The sequence below is a fragment of the Onthophagus taurus genome, chromosome 7, assembly GCF_036711975.1.
Source record: "Onthophagus taurus isolate NC chromosome 7, IU_Otau_3.0, whole genome shotgun sequence".
NCBI lineage: Eukaryota > Metazoa > Arthropoda > Insecta > Coleoptera > Scarabaeidae > Onthophagus > Onthophagus taurus.
In genome coordinates, this window is record NC_091972.1 from 20,192,514 (window position 1) to 20,217,513 (window position 25,000).

General features: G+C 37.3%; 1 protein-coding gene across 8 annotated transcripts in view; it reads right to left on the reverse strand.

Annotated features, from left to right (window-relative positions):
• Positions 1–5,210: 5,210 nt before the first annotated feature.
• LOC111424643 (protein tyrosine kinase 2 Fak) overlaps positions 5,211–25,000 on the reverse strand; it is a 109,881-nt gene continuing 90,091 nt past the window's right edge. For 5 of the 8 annotated variants that reach the window (XM_023058259.2, XM_023058258.2, XM_071197690.1 and 2 more), the window contains 12 exons: positions 24,163–24,315; positions 23,302–24,103; positions 22,958–22,993; positions 22,687–22,806; positions 22,441–22,623; positions 21,772–22,387; positions 16,442–16,575; positions 15,526–16,376; positions 15,004–15,159; positions 14,653–14,946; positions 6,599–6,930; positions 5,211–6,548 (listed from right to left, as the gene is read on the reverse strand). In XM_023058259.2, the coding sequence (XP_022914027.1) occupies positions 6,260–6,548; positions 6,599–6,930; positions 14,653–14,946; positions 15,004–15,159; positions 15,526–16,376; positions 16,442–16,575; positions 21,772–22,387; positions 22,441–22,623; positions 22,687–22,806; positions 22,958–22,993; positions 23,302–24,103; positions 24,163–24,315 (3,966 nt within the window). In that variant the 3' untranslated portion in view covers positions 5,211–6,259. Of the gene's footprint in view, positions 6,549–6,598; positions 6,931–14,652; positions 14,947–15,003; positions 15,160–15,525; positions 16,377–16,441; positions 16,576–21,771; positions 22,388–22,440; positions 22,624–22,686; positions 22,807–22,957; positions 22,994–23,301; positions 24,124–24,162; positions 24,316–25,000 lie in introns of those variants that run through there. The other 3 variants (XM_023058260.2, XM_071197693.1, XM_071197691.1) reach the window with 3 other exon arrangements.

Below are 25,000 nucleotides of genomic sequence, written 5' to 3' on the forward strand. Positions count from 1 at the left end.
CTCTCCAGGATATTTATGATTTTCGGAGCGCTGCTGGTAGCGGCCGGAAACGCCTCCACCCATCGATTGAACAGGTCGGTGACAACGAACACAAACCTGTTGTTATCTCGTGTTTTCACGTATGGGCCCCATGAGGTCTACTGCCAAAACTTCCCATGGTTGTGTGGGCGCTCGTGGTCGTAATGGAGCCCGTTCCTGTAGGGGTCCCCGCTTGAGCGATGAGCAGGCCCAGCAATCCCGGACGTGTCTGGCCACGTCTTCCTCTACGCCGAGCCACCAGTATTTCCTCAGGATGACCCTCGTGGTTTCCTCAGCTCCGGGATGGCCTGCGGTGGACGCGTCATGGTAGGCGTGCAACACCTGGTCGTGCATGTCCTGTGGCACGATCAATCGGTTACCATCGGGATGTCGTCTCTACAAAAGCCCATCATGCGCTAAATACTGAGCGGTGACTCTAGCTTCCGCCGGGTTTGCGGGACCCGCCTCGTTGATTCCGTCCAGGGTACGAATCAGGTTTTGGCTGTGGGGATTTCGTCGTTGACTGTCTTTTAAGTCGTCTGCTAGCCCAGGGAATTCGACACATGCGATGTGGGGTCGGACGTTTTTTGGTTCTTGTTCGGCGGATGGTGGAAGAAACATCCGGTCGACGTCAGCTGTGTGACCCGCAGGAGTCGTTGGCTCATGCCCGGGTTGGCGCGAGAGAAAGTCCGGGAGTTCGTTCTGTTCCCCCGGGACGTGTTGTACGTCAAATTTATATTCCTGAAGAAGGAGCGCCCACCGGGTTAACTTGGCGTTCCGGTCCTTCATGGTGTCAAGCCATAACAATGCTCTACTGTCGGTGCGCAGGGTGAATCTTCTGTCCTCCAGGTACGGTCGGAAAAATCGCATCGCCCAGACGACTGCCAAGCATTCCTGTTCGTTAGCATGGTAGCGCTGCTCAGTGGGAGACAACTTGGCGCTGGCAAATGCGATGATCTTCCTTCCCGGTTCTTGGTAGAGGACCGCGGCAATTCCCTTCCCGCTGGCATCGGTCTGTAGCACGAAAGGTTGAGTGAAGTCCGGGCGTCTAAATTGCAGTGGGCGGCTCAGTAGCTGTTTAATCTCGAGAAAGGCGTTCTCGGCTTCAGCTGTCCACTTAAACTGTTTCTGGCCCCGCAAGAGATCTGTCAGCGGGGTTAACACTTCGGCGCAGCGTGGAATAAACCCGCGTAGCCAGTTACACAGTCCCAAGAAGGATCGCAGCTGCTTCTTGTTGGACGGTCGCGATGCGTCGCAGAGGGAGTTGATGTGGTTCGGTAAGGGCTCCACTCCTCCTGGTGTAATCCGGTGACCCAGGTAGTCGATGGTTGTTGCCCCCAAGAGGCATTTTTCCGGTGATAACCGGAGGTTGTGTAACCGGAGCCGTTCAAACACCAGGTGTAAGTGTCTAAGGTGTTCTTCCCAGGAGTTGCTGTAGACGATGACATCATCCAGGTACACCAGGGCGAATTTCCGGAGGTATCCAGGGAGCACTTCTTGCGTCATCAACTTCTGGAACGTCGCCGGGGCATTCTTCAATCCGAAAGGCATGACGCGAAACTGGTAAGTGGCACCGTCGGGAGTTGTGAAGGCGGTTAAGGGTCGAGACCCCTTCTCCATTGGGATTTGCCAATATCCGGACCGCAGGTCGAGGCTCGAAAAAACGGTAGCCTGGCTGAGGTCCCGCAGCGTCTCGTGGATGATTGGCAACGCTGAGGACTCGTCCACCGTTTGCTGGTTTAATCGACGGTAGTCGACGCAAAACCTCTTGGCCCCATCTTTCTTCTCCACCAGTACGATCGGAGATGAATATGGGGAACGACTGGCTTCAATGACACCTTCCGCCAACATCTTCTCTACTTCACGGGCGATAAATTCCTTTTTGGTATAGGAGCAGCGGTATGGCAGTAGTTGAAACGGCCTTGCTCCTTCGGTGAGCTCCAGTTTGTGCTGAGTTGCCCCTGTGGTACTCTTATGGGAGTCGGTAAACACGTCGGGGAAGGCACGAAGCGTCGTTAGAAAGGCCTCTTTGTGTTTGTCCGGAAATTGGTGACGGATAGTACTGACGTCCAGAGCGGGCAGTGGGGCTGCCCCGTCGGAAGTACATCGTGGTCCTCTTCTCTTTCCCGAAGTGAAAACAGCCTCGTTGGAAATCGAGGATCACCCCTTGGTCGCGGAACCAGGGATCCCCAAAAACAAACGGGGTGCTGAGTCGGGGAACCACCAAAAACTGCTGGGTGCACTGGAGTCCACCGATGGTGAACTGGATTTCGGCCTTCCCGAGGATGGGCAGCTGGGCATTCGGGTCCGCTTGGGTGGCGTAGGTGTCTCCCAGCGGTTTATAAGACGCGACGGCTCTTGAGCTGACGAAGTTGCTTGTCGAGCCGAAATCCAGGAGAGCTAGGCTGCGCCTTCCTGCTACCTCGATTATTACAGTCGAGCGGCTGGAGCAACCAGGTTCCTCCAATGTGGAGATTACTGCGGCCGTCCGGGTTGTCCTGGGCGAACGGCCGCCGTTTCGTTTCCCGAACCGGTGCTGCGTTGTAGGGGACAGTCACGGTTCCAATGGTACCCGGGGCAGTAACAGCATCGGGGCACCTTCTTCTTGGGGTCCTCGTTGTCCCCTTCAGGAGTCTTCTTACCCTTTGGAGATGGTGTTGAGGGTTGTTTGAGGAGGCCCGACTTCTTCAGAAGCGCCTCCGTGCGGATTGCTTTGTGTCGCAACTCGTGTATGTTGGCCGGCGTGGGGGACAGGTGCAGCTGTAGCTGAGGTAGCAGCAGGGCAACCATCATTCCAATGTCGTCGTCCGGTTTTCGGTGCAGACGCCGGGCTTGCAGGTGTTTGCGTTTCAAAAACGCCTGCACCGATTCATCAGTCTGCTGATGGCGGCTGAAATATTGGCCGTTGACTTGTGCCAATATTTGCGGACTGTTGAACCTTTCCAACAGCGCTTGGTGAAATTCCGCGAAGGACATCTCCAAATCATCGAATGCACTCCACCACACAGCGGCATCTTCTCGAAGAAAACTGGTCGCTTTCTTTGTTTGTTCCGCTGATGGAATGCCGGTGTCAGTGAAATATGTCTTTATTACCTTGATGAATTCTGCAGGATCCTCCAAGGAATCGCCGGAGAAGCACGGGGGCTCGGCTTTTGGGATGCAGACATGTTCGGCCAATAACTTTGACAGGGCGCAAACCTGTGTCTGAACGGTCGCACTGTCTTGTTTCGGTTCTTCGGCGGTCTTCCTCATCTTCTGAGTTTGGGATTCTTTTCCTTTCTTCTCTTCTTTAATCGGTTGGGTGGGCCCCTCTTCTTCTGAAGAGCTTGCCAAATCTTCCTTCGTCGGATATGGCCGTGTCGACAATGAACGGCTTCTCGTTGTTGGTCCTTTTGGCATTATCGGGCCATACGTTGGGCGCCAATTGTTACGGGGGATGGATTGCGCCGAAGAAGAAACAACAGTTGTTGAATAAAACGAAATAATTTATTTACAAAAATATGTACAAAAAAAAACCCTCAAAGGTTTTTTTAAGACGAAAGGGGTCGTCTTCGAATTGGCGGTTAAAGTGCTGGCTTGTTGTCGCTGTTATCGTTGTCGCTGTTGTTGTCGCTTCGGAGTTCGGTTGGAATTGACCGCTGATGGAAACCCGGCCGCCTTAAATAGGCGCCCTTGGGTAAAACCCTATCAACCGGGCGTTGTGGTTGGTTGGCGACCGTTCGATCCGTAGGTAGGGTTGACGACCAATGGCCAAGCAGATCGAACGGCGCTCAATTCGTACTTGGTGACAATACCATTTATTGGCTATGCAATACTCTTTAATTTGATGAATAGCACGACCGGATCGGTCATGTCTAAGATCAAGAGATCATCTCGAGATATGGTGCAAATAGTCAAACTAACCCCAAATAAAAATCATAGCTCCAAAACGTATCCATAGAAAAAATTTTAAATGTGATTTTTGGGTTTAGGTGACCAAACTCCATAAGAAAAGTACAGTGGCGTCAAATGTACATTTTATGATTTTTTTTGTAGACTAGTGTAATGTGTCGGGTATGTTGAAACCACTAAAATCGCACGAATTTTATACTATTTTCTTGTTAAGGTTGTCAAAAAGATCTCTGCCGTTAAAACGCCGTCATAAATGCCGTAAGAGAACCTGCCATCATGCTTTTTGCTATTATAAGGCAAAAAACGTTGAAACTAAACCTGATAGCTCCTTTTTCTGATTGCATACGGGAAGTCCAGATAAGGTTGTTATGCCTGTTAGGGTAGGCGCAAATTAGGATACGTGTGAAATGATACAGCACAGCACGTACTTTTGTAGCAAGAGGAAATTAATGGGACGGTGCAAATTCATCACACGACGCGACGCAGCACGCCTCGCGTCTGCACGAACTCGTGCAGCGCAGTGGCACACTTTTTCTCGCAGTACGTGCCACGTGTTGTATTAATTGTATAATGATACCGTACGTATTGATACTAGAACCACCAAGGAGTGAAAATTTGGAATGTCAGGACGAGGGATCTGTTCGTAGTGAAAACGCAGAGTTCACTCAACTGGATTGTAATGGAAAAGTTTCAATCGACGATGAAAGAACTGTCGTTGAGCAACCCCTAGGTTCTATTGGAGACAATGGTGATGGAAAAAGGAAGCGTGCAACTGTATCATCACGTCCGATTCCAAATTTAACAGCACAGACCCCGCGGAAAAAGAAAAAGTACGGTACTATCGACATCTATGATGAGTCTATCGAGTTAACAGCGAGAAAAATATTGGAGGAAAACGCAAACATAGACGACGCCCTATATAACTTTTTCATTTCCATGTACCAAGTAACAAAACGAATCTCCCCTTTATCAGCATATGGTCAGATCGCAAGTTTTCCAGGCAGTGTCTGGAGTAGAAGCAGAAATTATATACTCTTCCAGCTAGCTACCTTCTACATGCTCTTCTTTTTATGACTGAAGTGCAACTAACACTACTTTTCATCCTCTTGATCCTACCACCTCACAGCTATCGCCGCAAACTTGAAGAGGGTTCACTTTTCATAAAATTGTCGTATCTCTATTGAGTTTAGAGTCGCTCTTTTTTTGAGTTTGATCAATATATTGTGGAATCCACCAAGAAAAACTAAAAAATTATCATTGACTTGTCACTAAAAAAATTGGGAGAAATATAAACGATATGGTCATGAATATCTGCATTTTTTTATTGCAAACAAATCATACAGAAATAAAATAATAAAAAAAAACACTCTCACAACATATACAATATAATACAAATACATTTTTGTGTACAAAAAGTTTAACTAGATCTTCACAAATTAAATCTATTATAACTTACAGTAAAATCAGAACACACTCTTCAAATATAGTAATCAAACGATTTAATTATATTTTTTTTCTTTAATCAGAAAAAAAGTTGGAGTCTCTTTAAATTTTTTTTAATAAATAATCAAAACAACTGATATGGTACATTTTCAGCTCAATTTGTTTCGACGTTATTTTATACAGATTACGTAAAAAAACACGTAAAACACTCTATACGGGTTTATCGTAATAAAATATTACAATATACAGTCTTATCGGAAATTATAAGTTAACAAAAATTAAGGATAAAAGTAGAAATCGTAAAGAAAAAGCGGTTTTACATCGATATGAATGAACAACGATGGATGACTTTGTGATTTTCTTATTTCTTCCAAATTTTGCGGGTGTAAAATTCTAAACTATTTCGCATCTTTTCCTCTTTTATATAATTTTGCTCCCTTTAATTTTTTTTTTTTTCTAATGGCGCTTTTTATTAAATTTTTTGTTGTTTATCAGCATACAGACACAACACATATTATATTTATTTAGGCATTTATATAGATATATAAATAATTAACAAAAAAATACAAGAATAAAAAAGGTACAGAGCATCTACGTATGAAACTAAAACTTCAAAACCGGTATAGCTTATAGAGTATTACGGTTATAATAATTATGGAGAGAACACAAAGATTTATGGAAAAGCTGATTAATTTAATTAATGCATTACATACACATTAATTTTTAAATATTTTTTTTAATGGAATGTTTCATGAAGTTTGTTTGCTCTAAATAATAAATTAATTTCTAAATTTTTAAATACTTTTCTTATTTCATTTTTTTTTAATTTAATCTTTTTAAAATCATTTCGAGGACGTTACTTGGAAGTTAATTCATTTTTCCTTATTCACTTTCTTGTTTCATTTAGTTAACTATCAACGATTTGTGTTGGACTGACATTAGAAGCTGTTGTTGTTGAACTCGAAGAAACGTTTTGGGTAAAAACGGGATACTGCACAAACGTACAACTGACAGGTTGAGGTAATTTCGCGTGGTACATACTATTTTCTGGATCTTTCTCGAAAATTTCGCTTTGGTTATTGGGCGGAGCACCCGAAAAAGGATTAATTTGCGGGTATTTCATTCGCATCGCGTCCACCACATCTAAGAGATTCTTCGAATCCATCGCTAAAACATGAGCTGCGCCAAGCATACCCCTAAAAAAATTGTTTAATAAAACAAATTATTATTTATTTTTTAATCTTACTTTCTATATTCCGAATCTAAAGTTGTGTTACTGTATTGTTGGGCTAATTTCATCGCGTTTACTAATTCTGCCATATCTTTTGATAAAACTTTATGTGCTAATTCGACTTCACGATGCGCTGTTATTGGAAAAAATGGGACGATACTATCGACGCTTGCTAATAAATTTCTTAGTTGAACCCCGACTTCTTTAACGTGATCTAAATAAGCTTCGGCGTGCGATAGTTGGACTCCTTGTGATAATTTCATTACAGCTTTAACAACGTGGGTTGTACAATCATATACTTTATCGTTTGTTCTATCCAAATCTGCTGTTGGAGTTGGTTCGGCTCTCTAAAATTAAATAAATTAAAATTAATAGTTATTTTTTAGTGATGGAACAGATAGTGATTTTGCGAAAAGCCGGATATTCGGCATCCCCTTCGGCCGGATATCCGGTTATCCGGCATATCTATCGGGCCATTCTGGTTATAATTTCTGGTGCATTTCTGAAGTGATACCCTATATCGCCACATTATTGCGATATTTAACACAACCACATAAAATTTGAACTAGAAGTAAAATTGACCAGAAACAGTCTAAGAACACTCTATAAGAAATTAACCTTCCACAACTCCATTCTGAAGTATTTAAATTCAAATTCAAAGTTTATTGTGTTACATAAAAAATATTAACTCTCGTCAGGTACACACATTGCACAGCAAAAAAGTAAAGAACAAACTTATAAAATATTCAAACTACACATACGACGTACACAGGTTACAGATTAAAATCCGACAGTATAATCTGGTCACTCAAATATTCAGAGCACGCGCAGTAGGCTTTTTTCTGTAAAAATGACTTAATACTACATTTAAACTTGTTTAATGGAAGCCTTCTGATTCTCTCTGGAATCTTGTTGTAAAATTTGAGAGACAAACAGTTGAAACTCTTCTGGCTCCTGGAAAGCCAGCAATACTCAGGCACCAACAGATCACGTCCTCTGGTCTGGTAGTTGTGCACATCTTTTTGCGTGATAAATTTATATATACATGATATTAATATATACAATGAAGGGAAGGTTAGTATATTTAATTTAACAAATGAGTTTTTACAGTCATCTCTATATTTCAAATTATCAAGTATCCTTATTGGTCGCCTTTGATGTCTAAAAACTCGATCACTGGATGCTGCACTACCCCAAACCAGTATCCCGTAGGCAATAACAGACTGGCACAGAGAGAAATATGCGGTTTTTAACGTAGGTGAAGATACGTTTTTGCTCAGAATATGTAATACATAAACATTTCTGCTGAGCTTGATTGCAGTGGTGTGTTGATTAAAAGTTAATTTTTTGTCGAGATGTATGCTTAAAAATCTTATGGATTTTTGTTCATCCCCTGAAGCGGAAGTATTGGCATCGGCTTGTCGACGAAGTGAAACGGTCGCAACGGCAGTCTTTCCAGGGTTTAGGGAAAGCATATTCGATGTGAACAATTTACACCGATCGTTACAAACACAGCTACATTACATAGGGTACGACGAACTAATACTACCATGAAGAACAAAGAAGCAAAAAAGAAAAAACTTATTAGATTGGCCAAAGACAAGAAGAACAACTCGACTAGTAATAAGAATATTCATAAGATTGTCGGGGGTAAGGTGGAGAATCCTCTTTCAAATAGTAAAAGCTACTCAAATTTTCTTAATAGTAATAAAAAAGTCTCTCCCCATAAATATGTCACAGACATTAATAATTCATTTAAAGCCAAAAGGATTGATTTACATAATCCAAGTCCTTCCTTATCAACCTCAGAGACTTAGATAACATTCAATTTGCACCCCGATATACAAATTTGAGCAACGTCACTTTTACACCAGAAAGAACAAGAAATATTGAACCTGGGACACAAATTTTCTTTCCCCAATTACGTAAAACCCATAGATCTCGCTATCAAATTAGAATCTCAGCTGATGTTAAATCATATAATAAAAAAACGTTTTCACGGAGAATCATTCCATAATTAACAACGTGAAATCTAATTCCCACAAATTCCACATAAACCACAATGATGTTAAAAACTTTAATAATAAAATCGAAAAAGAGAATTTGATTGTAACATTAGGCGATAAGAATGCTGGCATAGTGATCCTTAATAAAGCGACATATATCAATAAAGCCAGGGCCTTTTTTTTCTGATAATAATATCGTGGAAATTAAATACAACCCCACCACTAAATATAATAACATTTTAAAGAAATTCTTAAAGGATAACCAGCAACTTCTTGTGAAGTTTGGTGTTTCCAACTACAAAACAAACGAGATGAGCCCTTTGATTCCTACCATGAAATGTTTGATTAAGCTTCATAAGCCAGATCAAAGTATAAGACCAATTATAGGTAACAACTGCACCCCCACCAGTAAATTAGCAAAGATACTCCAAACTTATCTGTTCAAAACTTTTCAAAATCACTTCATATACAATATCAAAAACTTAACGGAACTTATTAATAAGACAAAAAATTTAAAAATCTTAAAAAATTATAAACTAATCTCTTTCGACATCAAAACCCTCTATACTAACATACCAATCAATTTCACCATTTCAATAATCAAAGAACATTTAATTCACAATAGTAAAGAACTTGAACTCAACATCAATGAAATAAACTGCTTTTCTAAACTATTAGAAATTACATGTCAACAAAACTTCTTCTTATTTGATGATAAATTCTTTTACATGAAAGACAGACTGCCCATGGGTTCACCTATTTCCTGAATACTCGCTGACATATGTTAATCATTTCGAAAAAGAATTTTTCTCAAATAAAAATGAACCTTTTACTGGTGGTATAAAGTTCTACTGCGGATATGTTGACGACATCTTTGTGATCCTTAACAATCTATGCGATTTGAAATGTACTAATGAGCTTGAAAAAGATGGACAATTAAACTTTTTAGACTTAAATATCAACAAAAATTTAGATAAAGACTATCTCGATTTTAACATTTTTAAAAAAAACACGTTACCGACTGCATCATACCATCTGACTCATATAACTGTGCACTACATAAAATGGCCAGTTTTAGATTTGCATTCCATCGACTCTGTAATACTCCGTTAAACAAACCAAATTACATTTCAGAACTCAAAAACATCATAAAAATAGGCCTTAATAACAGATTTAAACTTAAAGACATACAGATGATTTATAATACTGTTCCCAACAATCACATTAATAAACTACTATATCCTCACTACAAAACACCACCTATTTAGATACATTTCAATTTCATTTAATCCTGTATTACAGTTTAAATTTAAGAAAAACCTTTCTAAACACAATCTCACACCAGCTTTTACCTCCAATAACAAACTAGGTCAGTTAATTACTAATAACAAACACAAATTCAACCAGTTAGAACTTAATGGAGTTTACGAATTAAGATGTAATGAATGCGAACATTTTTACATAGGCCAAACTGGTAGAAGCCTTAAAACCAGAATGAAAGAGCACTTTACCAAAGAGTCTTCCATCTTCTTTAAGTATTTAAAGAATAACAACCATAAATCTTTGGAAAGCGCTATCCTTGTCAAAAAAATTTAAAAATCCAGGGAACTGGACCTCTACGAGGAATATTTTATACATATTAATAATAAAAGTGATAATGATTTGTTCGATGATTAAGTCGCGTGTCGTCTTAATAAAATAATTTGTGAAAATTTTCGTTTTGCAACTCGCTTTTGAGTAGAGGATTTTATACATTATCCGCTTGAAATGCTGTTTCGTTGTGATGTGCACATGTTAACTTTCGTTTTACTCCTTAATTGACGGTAAATATTAATTAATTTCTTATATAACTTAATTAACACAATTGTCTCTTATAGTCGTGCCTGATGAAGAGCTTATAGCTCGAAATACGTATAGCGCTGATTTAAACATTGTAAGAAATTAATAAATTTCATTCATCGGCACCTTTCTTTATTATTACTCTAAGATACAAAATGAACTTTTTTGATATTAATTTAACTAACGAAGTAACTCAAAAAAGTGGATACTTTAATTATTAATTGGCGATATTTCCACAAGGATCCTTCAAGAAATGAATTTTATAGCGAATTTTGAAAGTTATTGATGAAAATTGCAACATCAAAAATTTTATCAAAACTTCAAATATTGTTTTCCAAAAAACTAAAAGTTATTTTTCAAAACGGGTTGGATCATTGGAAAGAGGACACTTTTATTAACACTTTGGGAAATTTTCATACTCATATTTCAAAAAATCGATTTTATACGAATTATTAAAATTTAATCGACGAAAATTGCAAAATTCGAAAAAATTTTCGATTATTTCAAAAATTTATTTCTCAAAAACTAAAAGTGATTTTTCAAAACGGCTTTTTGCATTATAAAGAGGATACTTTAATTAATAATTGGTGATATTTTCACAAGGATCTTTCAAGAAATGAATTTTATAACGAATTTTGAAAATTATCGATGAAAATTGCAATATCGAAAATTTTATCAAAACTTAAAATATTGTTTTCTCAAAAACTAAAAGTTATTTTTTAAAACGTGTTGGGTCATTGGAAAGAGGACACTTTTATTAACACTTTGGAAAATTTTCATACTCATATTCCAAGAACTAGATTTTATACGAATTTTTAAAACTTAATCGGCGAAAATTGCATAATTCGAAAAAATTGTTATAGAATCCCAAGTTGATAAGTTAGTGCCATCACTTAAATGGTAGGTGTTAAACAATTATTTTTTACAATGATCGATGGAATAGCACGCAGCACATTAACCCTTCCGCGTGGAGTGCCGTACACGTGTACGTCATACATAAAATTATTTCTACTGCGGAGTGCCGTACACGTGTACGTCATAAGATCGCATTAGAGTAGATAGCATAGAGTAGATCGCATTCCCGCAACTCACATAGTAATTGAAATTTTTAACTTGAACGCGGAAGGGTTAACAGACTTCTACATCTACTTATGTACAGGGTCAGCCAAACTCGACGCCCCACCTTTTCTATGGGAAGCAGGTAAAATTTTCGAAAAAAAAATGTATACCATTTTAAATAGTATCTTCTCAGCTTTAAGAAACATCAGGCGTTACAAATATTGGACGACGACGCTAGGCGTCGCGACGTACACAAATTTATTTTTTCAACGAACACATTTTTTTCGGTTTAGGAATAGGATGCCTATATAATTCTATGCAATGTTGGATAAGAAAGTTTTTTTATATCTCTAATAGTTTTTAATATATAGCGGGATATGTAAATTAATATTGACGAGTGTTATCCAGATATATCTTCTATCATAGGTAGCCATGGACTAAAAATTTACTAATATAAAATAATAATATAATAGATCAGGAAGTTGGTTTACAAAACATTTTAATAAACTAAATAGTAACAAAATAACAACGAAATAAAAGTATAGAAGAATTTGTTGAGACAATCAACAAATTTATTTTAAATTTATTTTTTAAAACTTAAAACAATAAATTTTGATTTGAATAAATCAAAACAACAGAAACATAATATGTTGCACCTACAAAGTGTGCTCAAGCTGACCGCCATTCGCCGCCAAACAGTGCTGAAACCGGCTTCTCACTTCATTATGAGTAACTTTTCTAAGAGTATCACGACTTATCGTATTACAAGCATCACGAATTTTTTGTTTAAGATGTTCAACGTTATTTGTGAGAGTACTGTATACAATGTTCTTGATTGTGCCCCATAAAAAGAAATCCAGGCAGCTTAAGTCTGGTGACTTAGCTGGCCAACGCACTGGACCAGATCTTCCTATCCATCTCTCAGGATATACGCGGTTCATATATTGCGTAACAATTGCAGAATTGTGATATCCATGGTGCTCCATCCGTTTGAAACCATACATTTTCCTGCATGAGAGGTATATCTTGCAATAAATCGGGCACTTCATTTTCTAAGAAATGGAGAAAGATTGGTCCATTAAAATTGTAATCGAAAAAATATGGACCCACTAAATATCGATCGCTTATGCCGCACCATACATTAATTCCAAAGTGGCCTTGATTTTCGACTTCATTAATCACATTAGGATTTTCAGTGGCCCAGTATCTTTCATTCTGCCTATTTGGAAGCCCATTACTTACAAATCGACTCTCATCAGTCCATAAAATGTTCTTATATATCCTTCTATTGTAGTCTTCCAATATGGCCATATCCGCTAAAAAATCTATGCGTTTATTACGGTTATCTTCATTTAAAAGCTGCAAGTTCTTCAATTTGTATGCAAAATATTCGTTCTTCTTAACTATTCGACGTATGGAGGAATAGGAAATATTTAATTGTTGACTTGCCATATTAACAGATGCTCTAGGATTATCTTCAAAAAACTGACAAACTTCAGCAACGACGCCATCAATACATACGGTTTTTTAATAGGAACATGTTTCCTACAGAAAAACGCGTCTGTATTTTTTCTTAAATTTTGTTCCAATCGGGTAAAAAACTTGTGGTCCGGAACAGCTCGGTCTGGATACTTTTCGCGATAAAGTCGGACAGCTGCCCTTGAATTACGGCGAGCTTCACTGTAAATTAAAAGTATGTCAACCCTTTCCTGGTGATTTGCCATTTTTAAGAAAATGCAAGACTATTTGACACTGAGTCAAATTAAGAAATGTTCATACATTTTCAATCCATGGCTACCTATGATGGAAGAATTACTAGAACGATGCTCGTCAATATTAATTTACGTATCCCGCTATACATATATTAAAAACTATTAGAGATATAAAAAAACTTTTTTATTCAATATTGCTAAAAATTATATGGGCATCCTATTTCTAAACAGAAAAAAATGTGTTCGTTGAAAAAATAAATTTGTATGCGTCGCGACGCCCAGCGTCGCCGTCCAAAATTTGTAACGTCTGATGTTTTTTAAAGCTGAGAAAATACTATTTAAAATGGTATAAATTTTTTTTTCGAAAATTTTACCTGTTTTCCATAAAAGAGGTGGGGCGTCGAGTTTGGCTGACCCTGTACTTATATGGTATGCCTTGCCAAACCAACGGAAATGAATAATCTGGAGAAGGTGACAACAAGATCATCTCGGGAAGATACATATAAATTTAGTCTCGCATCTTTATGACTTTCGACAAAAAAAAATATTTAAAAGCTATTGAGTTCTGGCCAGCAAAACAGCGTTTCGTCCCACTGTGCGATCTTTAGTTTTATTATTGTACGTTTTGTTCCCACACTTTCTTCTATACTATTATTAAGTCCGTTTATTCACTCTTTGTTCACCTTCTGAGGTATGTTAATTATATGATTGATATATGATTGAACTCATCAACAATGTCGATAAAAAAGAAGTGCCGTCAATATTCTGTGATTTCACCACATTACAGCCAACTCCCATTATGTTTTCTATGTATATAATTAAGTATTTTCTAATGAAGCAATGAAACCATCGCGAATGGTTCTGCTTTTAAAGACAAGAAAGAAAAAGATATTGATTACCTTAAAACGTTAAAAGTTGATTTTGACAAAAAAAAAGAAGCAAAATAACTGATCTATTTAAAACAGCAACTTCAAATATATGTAAAGGATTCGATGTATCTTACATTTCACGTATAATCGCTCAAAATGCAAAACCTAATAAAAAAAAAAAACGTTAAAAGGGAAGTTCTTACAATAACTTCAGCAGAAAACGTTTGGTTCCTAAATTAATTAGAAGAAGATTGCAAATAAATTGTTTAAAAATTAGTGAAAATGGTGACATAAGGTTTTATGTCACTAAGTTAGAATCTAATATTACTAAGAACCTCAAAGACTTCATGGAAAGGTCATCAACCTCAAGATTCGCAATAAAGCTTTAAATATAATACAGGCTCCATATGTAACATCCCAAATCCAGAATCCAAGCGATTTAAGGAAATAACAAGAACTATAAATCAAAATTACATAGAAAAGTTATTATGTTTTCTTATATTCTTGTCCTTAATTCACTCTTTATACTTGTAATTACTTTATTTACCTTTATACTCTTGATTATATATTGATTTCTTTCTTACCTTTGGTTTTTCACGTTCATTATCAGAACTAGTCGTTGGTGTAATAGATCTATCTTGTTTTGGGGTCATTGTAGATGTAGCAGAACCAGCTGGAGATTGATTTTTACTACTCGATTGGGATTCGTTTCCGCTTTGTATTCCATTTCCGGTTAAAGACATGCTGCCCAAACTACTGGATAAATTATGCGAATTTGCGTACGTTGAAAGAGGACTAGTTGGGATTGAGACCATCGAATGCGGATAATCTGACGATGAATCAAGTTCTTGGGAGGGCGCAATACTTAATCTTTTTTTCTACAATTAATAAATTTTCGTTAAAAAAGACAAAAATTAAAATTAAAAATTAATTACCAAATTAGTTTCTGATTCAGCAAGCCATCGTTGGTCTTCTTCGGATTCTCTAAGTTGTTGTCTAAGTTTGTGCTCAAGAAATAACTTTTCCATGTCGTGACATTTAGAGTTATCCAATAAAAGATCCCCGTAAATAGATTGTTGAGATGATGTCGACTGAAAAAACATTTTTTACTTTGTTTATGGTTGAAAGAATTATTGAAAGGAAAATTATTCATGCAAACATAAATTTAATATTTGCTTAGAAAATAATCTTATCAACATAAAAATGTGTTTTAAAAAACAATATCGGTAGGAGTTTGGAGGAGGTAAATTGATAAATCTTGTTCAAACTTATTAAATTACAGAAATACATTCATTAAGTACATGCAAAATCATGCTTTGAAATCAAAAATTGTTTAAAACCACACAAAAAAAATCTCAAGAAATTTATGAACTAAACACGGAAAAAAACTTAAAAAAATAAAAGATAAAACATGCTACACAATTTTATTTATTTCTTTTTGCTATCAAAATTCGAACCTGTATTCGAACATCTTTTTCCTTTTCAATAACAAACGCCGTCGCTAATTTTTGTTGAATAAAATATGGTTGTGGTTGTTTATGAGCGCAACTTTTAACGTCAGCACCACCAAAATCATAAATACTTTCTTCAAAAACTTGAGTTCTTTCAGCATTAATAGTGTACAAAGTTGGTTCTGGGTGATAATTGGGAATACGATCCGGATAAATTACGTGGGCATTTCGCTCTAAAGAACCCATTTTGGGAGAAAAAGTTCCCGAAGAAGAACTTATCGGGGTATTTCGTTCCAAAGAACCCATATTTGGAGAACCCGAATGAGATTTTCGTTCCAAAGAACCTAACTTAGGACTAAACATTCCCGTTTTCTCTAAGCTACCGTGAGAACTGTTAGCAATCTGGGCGTTTCTTTCAAGAGAATTCATTTTTGGGGAACTAGATTTCCGTTCTAACGAACCCATTTTTGGGGTTCCACTGCTGTTACTCGATCTTGACGGGGTACGTTCTAAAGTTCCGGTCGATTTCTGTTGTTGGGTTTGAACAGGTTTTTGAGTTTGATCGAGATTCATCGATTGAGGGGGGCCGTCGGGGACCTCGGGATCAAGTTTTTGGAGACTTTGCATCGGGATCGGCATGGTTTTTAGGACCGGTTCGGGAACGTCATCTTTCTTTTCGAATTCTACTGCTACTGAATTAAATACCGAAGCTGGTGTTGTATAAGCTGAAGGTGAAAATCCGCGGTTCTCGTTTTCTTTCATTAAATGGGCCAACACCTCCGGATTTTTGGCTATTATATACGTTTGCGACACTGGATTTGTTGTTGGACCAGATGCCAAAGATACTGAATCAACGCCTAAATGATATAAGAAAAAATAAATAATTTGTTGTAGAGTTTAGATAGATTTTTTTAAAATTTACCTTGCATTGGATATCTTGAAGGTTTTGGTGGAGGGGGCATATCTTCACCTGAACCCCATGACATAGCTGCCACTCGTCTATTTTCTCTTTTTAAGGTTTCTTGAGCTGCAGATCTTTCTTCTAGTAAAATCTCACTAATAAAAAAATGATTAATTTAATTAAAAAGACAGATGAAGTTAAGGAGGTTAAATTTTATGGATTACAAAGAAATTTTTATAATATATGACAAAAAGTAGTATATATTGTGTTTCAACCTACAATTTTTAAAACAGAAATATAACCTTTATATCATAATATCACACCACATGTCAAAAAGTGTTCCAAAATAATTCAGAAAGACATTAAAAACTTATTTAGTTATATATTTATTCACTCATTAGGATGGGCTTGCACTGACATTGTTTAATCTGGCACTGGAACATGCCATATGAGAAATGAAAATAGCACGATTGAATCTCACCAGAAAACAAATCAGTACAACTAGTTGGAAGAGAGAAAGTAAAGGAATACAGATTGAACCTACAGATAAATGAAGAACTTAGTGAAGTAGGTGGAGATGAGACAAATATAGGGAAAATGAAAATAATTATGCAGATTAAACCAGGCAGAATCGTGGGCAGTGATAGAGAGTATGACATAGAGATAGTCCCGTAATTCGTATATCTTGGAATGGAGCTGGCGAGGGATGACAGATAGGCTGGAGAAATACGAAGAAGAATATAAACAAATCTAAGGACATACGTAGGAGCATAAAGCCTATAATACATGTCTATAAGATCTGGACATTAACTCAGAAACTGGTACACAAAGATTGAAGACGTCAGTTCAAGAAGAAGGTTCTGAGAAAGAATCGAGAAGAGCCTATGCTCTTAGAGTACATCAAGATCCAGATATTGCAATGGGCAAGATGAAGGAAAGAAGGATATCGAAGCAACTGCTTAATAGGAGAATGTAAAGAGCGAAATCTAGGGGAGAGCCGAAAGCAAGATGAGAAGACGAGACATTGAGGGATAAGCCATGGACAAAAAGAGTTGGAGTCAAAAATTAAGCAATCGACAACGGTCTGTGGAGCCATTGAAGAAGAAAAATAGTATTTCAAGCATATAAGAATAAAGAAATAAGAATAGTATTTATAACTACCATAAAATCATGATAACTGTTTGTGCTTGAAAAGTGTTGAAACAATGAACTTTAGGAGAAATCGTCAGACAAAGTTCTCTTGGAACGATTACGTTGTAACAACGCAAGGGTTTGACGAAAATGACAGTTTTTAATTCCTGTAGGAGCAAACTGAATTTCTGTTAAGAATCCTGAAACAATTTGCCACAGTATAGTTAAACAAGGCTCAAAATTCTTCTTGATTCATTGAAAACTTTTTGCATCGACTCTTCATCGTCACTGATTCGCGTTCTGCTGTTAAATCAATGACTTTATTTGGAGAAATAGTGGATTCTAGAATATCATTGTCATAGTGGTCTGCGTCATTATGACATGAGACAATGTGATTGAAGACAGAATGTGAAGACGGCATGGTACGTAGGCTAAGAGGGTAAGGTAAGTTGAAAGAGTACTATGTGTTAAAGTCCTGCTAAATAACTAAAAGAGTGGTATTATAAGTGCCTCCAAAAGACTTAAAATGTTTTGATAGTCCCCAACGATGTCTGTAAAATACCTTAGCAAATCCCTACCTGGATCCTGCAGTAATCTATAGATATTTCTTAAGAGTCCCTGAATATCAAAACATTTTTTGAGATTAGTCGCCAACGATACAGTTACCTTGCCTCTCTGGGTCAACTTTTCAGGTATTCATTCTTCCTAGTTTAAGCACAAGGTATAATAAAGTTATGATGCCGACTGTAGTTGATAACGCGAAGGCCGCAAGCAACCTCGGCTTTCATACCTAAATGTGGTAGGCGTTCAAACGCCGACCCCAAGGCGTACAGATCAATTAGCCTAACTTCACTTCTCTTCAAAGGGATGGAAAAGGTAATCGATCAACCTTAGGAATTGAGTGCTTGTCACTAATCCACTCCACCCTAGCCAACATGCTTACCAGAAAGCAAAATCAATAATTACTGCTCTCCATGCTTTGACTAGCACTTTAGAGGAGGCAATTGCAACCAAAGAGATAGCCCTATATGCTTTTATAGATATAGAAGGTGCGTTTGATAACACCTCCTATGAATCCATAGAGAAGGCTCTAAACGTAAAAGATATACATCCGTCGACAATCAAATGGTGTATAGCCATGTTGAAAAGACGGCAGATCACAGCCAGTCTGGGAGGCGAGTCGTTGACTATAAAGGCGTTAAGATGATGTCCCCCCTCTATTATGGTGCCTGGTAGTTGATGACTTGATAAACACAGTATCAAAAAACGGAGTCAAGATTCAGGGGTATGCTGATGACCTGGTAAATATGAATCATAACTCAACTAAAGCACTGGGCTCAGCATCAATCCAAATAAAATTGAAATAGTCCCTTTCACTCGGAGAAGGAAGCTACAAACAAAAGCACCCTCTATTGATAGCAGAACTATTAACCTCAAAACAGAAGTTAAATACCTAGGGGTAATACTAGACAGTAAACTAAACTGGAACTCACACTTAGATAAGGTGAGGAAAAAGGCCATTATGGTAAACCAGATTTGCCATAGGCAAATTTTTGGTGGCCAAAAACAACACGTAAGACAGCATAACAACAGCTGGCACAAATCCAGCGATTAGCATGTCTTAACATAACGGGTGCAATGAGATCTTGTTCGACGGCTGCTTTGGCCGCTCCATTTATATATACAAAAGGAGGCAGCTTCAAGTGCCTTATCACTGAAAACAGTTTCTTCATTCAAGTTGATGCACGGCAACCTAAGTTTCTAAATCACCTGATTGAAATTAAAACGGACCTTATACCGACAGAATACAATTTCAAGCAGCCGTATAAGGTCATATTTAGAAGCAGAGATGATTGGGCGAAGGGAGGGCCTCAACTAAAAAGAGGAGCCCTAGCCTGGTACACCGATGCTTCAAAGACAGTTAAATCCGGAGTAGGTATGGGTATCACTGGACTAAATACATAACAATTTTCCAAGCAGAAGTTCTTACTATAAACTTCTGCACCGCTTTGAACCTAAAGAAGGGACAGAAAAGTGCATCCATAAACATTTTGACAGTCGGGCAGCCTTAAAGGCAATTCAGGCCTACACGTGTGATTCCGCACTGATCAGAGAGTGTTCCAGCAACCTGAGAAAACTCGCTAGGGGCAATGATGTTACCCTATGGTGGGTTCCAGGTCACAACAACATTGAGGGCAATGAGAAGGCGGGCAAGCTGGCCAAAGAGGCAGCGAACACGCCCTTTGTTGGACCCCAACCTGGCTATGGACTACAAAACAGCTACCTACAACAAATAATCAACAATTGGGAGGTCTCAAAGGTAGCCTCACGCTGGAAAGAACTTCCAGGTCACAGACAAGGGAAGAGTATGATAACTCCGTCGCAAAACAAAACCAAAAGGTTTTATGCCTCAGCAAAGGGGATCTAAGGATGCTCTCAGGTTACCTGACCGGCCATGCGCCCCTAAAATACCACCTCTTCCACATTGGACAAGTTGAAGATCAAACTTGTCAACTTTGCAACGACGAGTCAGAAACAGCTGAACATATACTGTGTAATTGCGTCGCCAGAGGCCGTCTAAGACACAAAACTTTCGGTAAAAATCTCAGGGCAATACTAAGGTTCATCAAGGAGCAGCTACGTTGGCTTCATTAGTCTAAAGACCTTCAACTTTACTTAATAAAGCCGACGCGCTGCAATATAATACTCAGTTTCAGGTTGATATAATATTAATCACTGAGTCTCAACCGCAAACGGCTTAATTAGTTAAAACATAGACAATTTGACCTTATAATGCCGAGGGCGCAGGCCGCCGAGCGACATAATGATGGTCGGAAGAAAAGAAAACACAAAGAAAAGTTTTACAAGATGTACCAACTACATAGAATTCCACGTTCTGTCCAAACCAAATTCCACCAAACACTCCCTGTATATCAAAAACGAAGAGGGCTATGAAAATTTGGTTTGCGCCATTGTAAGTTTCACAAAAAAGTAGCTCAGGTTCGCGAAAGCCGCAACTTTCTATCATTCATAATAACTGAGATACCCTGCAAACCCATCGAAATTTGGACACCCTGTACAGTGTAGAAACAACTATAAATATTTTAACACCATTTGAAGAATACACTAAGTAGATAAACAGATAATCCACAAATTTCTTAATCTCAAATGTTATTCCTTCAGTAGCCACATTACAAAAATACTTTTCAATAAACACATTTTCTGGTGCAGGAATATTAGTGCAAAATACACTAAAAGCTACAACAATTCAATTTTAAGAGCAATTCATCGAATAATAATGATAGTGACAATGTTGTTCAGTTGTCTACAAATGAAATTAAGTCTTTATGGCAATGGTGTATAATGATATTATTGGTACTACTGATTCATCATCACATCAAACCAAAAAACTGACGCAAAAGTGAAAATAAATTTCTGAAACAAATTAATCATATCATTTGGTGGAAAGGCCATAAAGAACTGTACCGTGAATTAAGCAAAATAGCTCAAAAACATTTGTCAAGCCCTGCAAGTAGTGTTTAGGGAACGCACATTTTCTGAAAAGCAGGAATCGGATCTGCAATCAAATGACGAGATCAGCTGGAACAGTATCAAGGACGAATTTTCGTGCCATCCCTAGAACTTACTGCCATAGCAGTCCACTGCTACGTGTAACGCCGGTTTTTTTTAAATAATGTTCACGTCATTTTGCAAATTTCGGGGTTAGGTGATTATGAAGAAAGGAATACCTACATGTAAATTAATAGTTAATTACAACTCAATTTTTAGCATAAAAACCGTTTGAGAAATAAATTCATCACAAATGTTCTTAAATTTGAAACGCTTTTATATGGACCAATTTCCATACTGGGATTCATTTCTACTTCAGTTTTAACGGTACTAATGGGGTAATTATTTTCTTATTTTGAATGAACCATAGACTAACATGCCCATGAACGTAACATTCCTAAGATACCTAAGGTGTTCATTGTTTGAACATCACTGAGAGTTAATTTCGTTCTGCTTAATTAAAATTATCTAGTCGAATCTAATCGCTGGAAAGAATGTTTTATTTCAGCATGAATGCAGAGTTGACATCAAAAGAATCATATGATTTTTGATTTATTTAATACAAATCAATTCAATTCAAACTGTTTTATGAATTTTAATCACTTATTACTAATGAAATGATGAAATTTGTAATTAAAATCATTACTTACTTTAATATTTCCTTAATTTCCTTAAAAGTAGGTCTCTTGCTAGGTTCATAAGACCAACATTGCGACATTAACGAATATAATCTTGGTGGACAACAAGGTGGTAAAGCCAATCTTTCCCCATTTTCAATTTTTCCTATCACATCGTTATTTTTAATCCCCTGAAACGGCTTGACACCCATCATAAGAATTTCCCACATGCAAACCCCGAACATCCAAACGTCGCTGGCCGTCGTAAATCTTCTAAAATTAATACTCTCAGGACTCATCCATTTTATGGGTAGTTTTCCTTTCGATGCTTTATAATAACTTTGGTCTTCACCCATCCACCGAGATAATCCGAAATCGGCTAATTTTACGCAATTATGTGAACTAACCAAAACGTTTCTGGCTGCGATGTCCCGATGGACATATTTTTTCGATTCTAAATAACTTAAAGCGGTTGATAGTTGGAATGCGTATAGTAAAAGGGAGCTTAGATCTAATTGGTTTTTGTTGTTTTGTAGGTAAGCGCGGAGTTCACCTAATTTTGCTAATTCCATTACTATCCAAACTGGAGAAGCTGAACAAATTCCCATTAATTTTATTATGTGTTGGTGATCAAATTTTTGCATAATATCTTAAACAAAAATAAATTTAACAAATTTATTTTTAATAACAAAATTAACTTACAAGCTTCCTCCAAAAACTTTTCTGTCCTCGCTGGATCCGCATCTCCTTTACAAGTTTTCACAGCCACAGGAACCGTAGTTCCATCTTTATTCTTTAGAACTCCTTTATGAACATCGCCAAATTGACCTTCACCTAATATATCACCTAATTCGATTTGCGTACGAATTAATTCGTAATTTTTAGCTGAATAAAAAAAAATAAATCAACGTCTTTTATCAAAAAAAATAATTTAATTTAGTTGCTTACTTGCCGGCGTTGAATAATCCCCCTCTTCATCAACAATTTCCGCGTAATCTTCCGATAACATCGTACCGGTAAAATTAAGATTATCTTTCTGGTTTCCCAACAATTTTCCCGGAGTAGTCTCTGAAAATAAAAAAATCAAAACGGAAATTAACATCTAAGAAGTGATTTAAATAAAGCCGACACGAAAAGGTAATGGTGGCAAATGTGCAGAAATAAATAAGCTGTGATTAGATAAGTCCAGTGCGTCATGCCATTTTTAATGATTACTAACCTTTGCATGGACACGGAAATTGTTTCCAAACAGTCGCTTGTAAAATACAAATTACGTAATATTATATTAACAAAACTCAAATTATTCTAATTTTTAAATTCCAATTTTCAGGGTTTTAAGTAACTCGTTATTACATAGTCTAAACTCGTGTGGCGTTAAATGAGATAAGTATTCATATTCAGCTTATTTTTTTAGATAACGTTGGTCAAACACTGACAAATGTTGTCTATATTTAAATAAAGTGACCTAAATATTATCTTCCTTTTTTTTAAAAAATCTTTAAATAACGATTTTTTTTTACTTGAATTATTAATTTTAATTTAATTAATTAATTAAGTGCTTACCTTTTCTATTCCATATAGAATTATGGGTACCAGAATGTAACCTAAAGTAACCATCAATTAAATCAGCCAGACTTTCAGCAACAGGCAAGTTCGGACAAGTAATGAAGAGTATTTCTTGAGCGCCCGCAATCCTGAGTTGAAGCGTGGCTTTCGAGTGTTTATCACAATCACTGACTAGCGTTTGAATTGCCTGAACCTGATTAAACTCGGCGATTTTACAATTTTGTATCTGTCCGCCGCTGTATGAGATTCCGTGATGAGGTCCAACAATTAATTCAACAGGAACTGACCATTCGCTACCCAAATCGACTTTAAAACGTTCCTCATCGTACTTGTAATAGGGTTTCAAAAGTCGAAAGAATTCAAACATACATTCCGTTTCATTTAAATGACTAAACTTTTTAAAATTTGATTGCAACGACTTTCGCAACGTTTTTGGTTTAACTGTATCGATGATAACGCGCGGCAAAAACTTATTCATTCCGATTTCTTTCTCCAAATATTCAAGGTTTGATTTTTTATCGATCGCAGAAGCCGCCAGGTCTTTAAAAAAATACCTCACCTCCAAACAACATAATTGAACGGCTACATCTTGTTCGATTATCACATTACTCGCGTGGTAATCATGTCGAACTTGATCGAAAAAATAATAAAACGTTATCCGGTCTTTCTCGCAGAGCTCCCGGAGACTCGTTGGTAGGTATCTAACGCGACATTCGAATTTCCATTCTGAAAGCGGGTGCTTGTGAAGATATCTGTTTTGGATTTGACCCATCGTCGTATCTTGGAGCAACCAATGCGTCTGTGGAAGGACCAAGAATGCTAAAGAAAGAAATGATAATAAATTAGCGAGAATTTTACCTCTCCTGTTGTTGTATGCACTAGCCTCATCGAGTAAAGATTCTTGTAATATCTATCCGTGTTCGAAAGCCTTTCCGTTATCAATGCTATCATTGTTTTTACATCAGTATCATCGCTGTATTTTATTACATTTAATCCATTTGGTAGATGGACCTAAAAAGAAAATTAATAAGGTTAATGTAAATCTTTTAAGTTAGCACTTTAGCGTAAATGGAATTGCTGGTCACATACAGTGTGTCAATTAATTATCGTACCCGACGTCATCATTGCAAGTATGCAACCAATATCACAGTGAAATACGCAAATCGCGTATTGCAATAAAAATACTGTAATATTGGTTGCATACTTGCAATGATGACGTCGGGTACGATAATAAATTAACACACTGTATTAATATACAGGGGAAAAGAGAAACAATAGAAATGAAGAATGTAGGATGGCTCTCCAAATCAGATGACAGAAAAATGTGTCTTCAAAAAATTTCAAGAATCGACTAAGGTGAATATAATAGAAAAGCAGAGTGTGTTACAGGAAGAAGATGGAACGGGCCAAAAGTGAGGTAAAAGAAATGATGTAACATAATAACAAGCATGAATGCAGAAAGTTTTATAGAAAAGTTAAAGAACAAACAGGAGAATTTAATCCAGCAACAAACTTATGTAAGAACACCAAAGGAGAATGATATCTTGAATAGGTGGAGCGAGTATGTTGAAGAAATTTAACAAGCACTACAAGACATCAACGTAACTACATATGCTGAAGTGATACGGATAATTAAATGTTTGAAGAACTACAAAGAACACGGATCCAAAGATCCGTATAGTCCTGCATATCAACA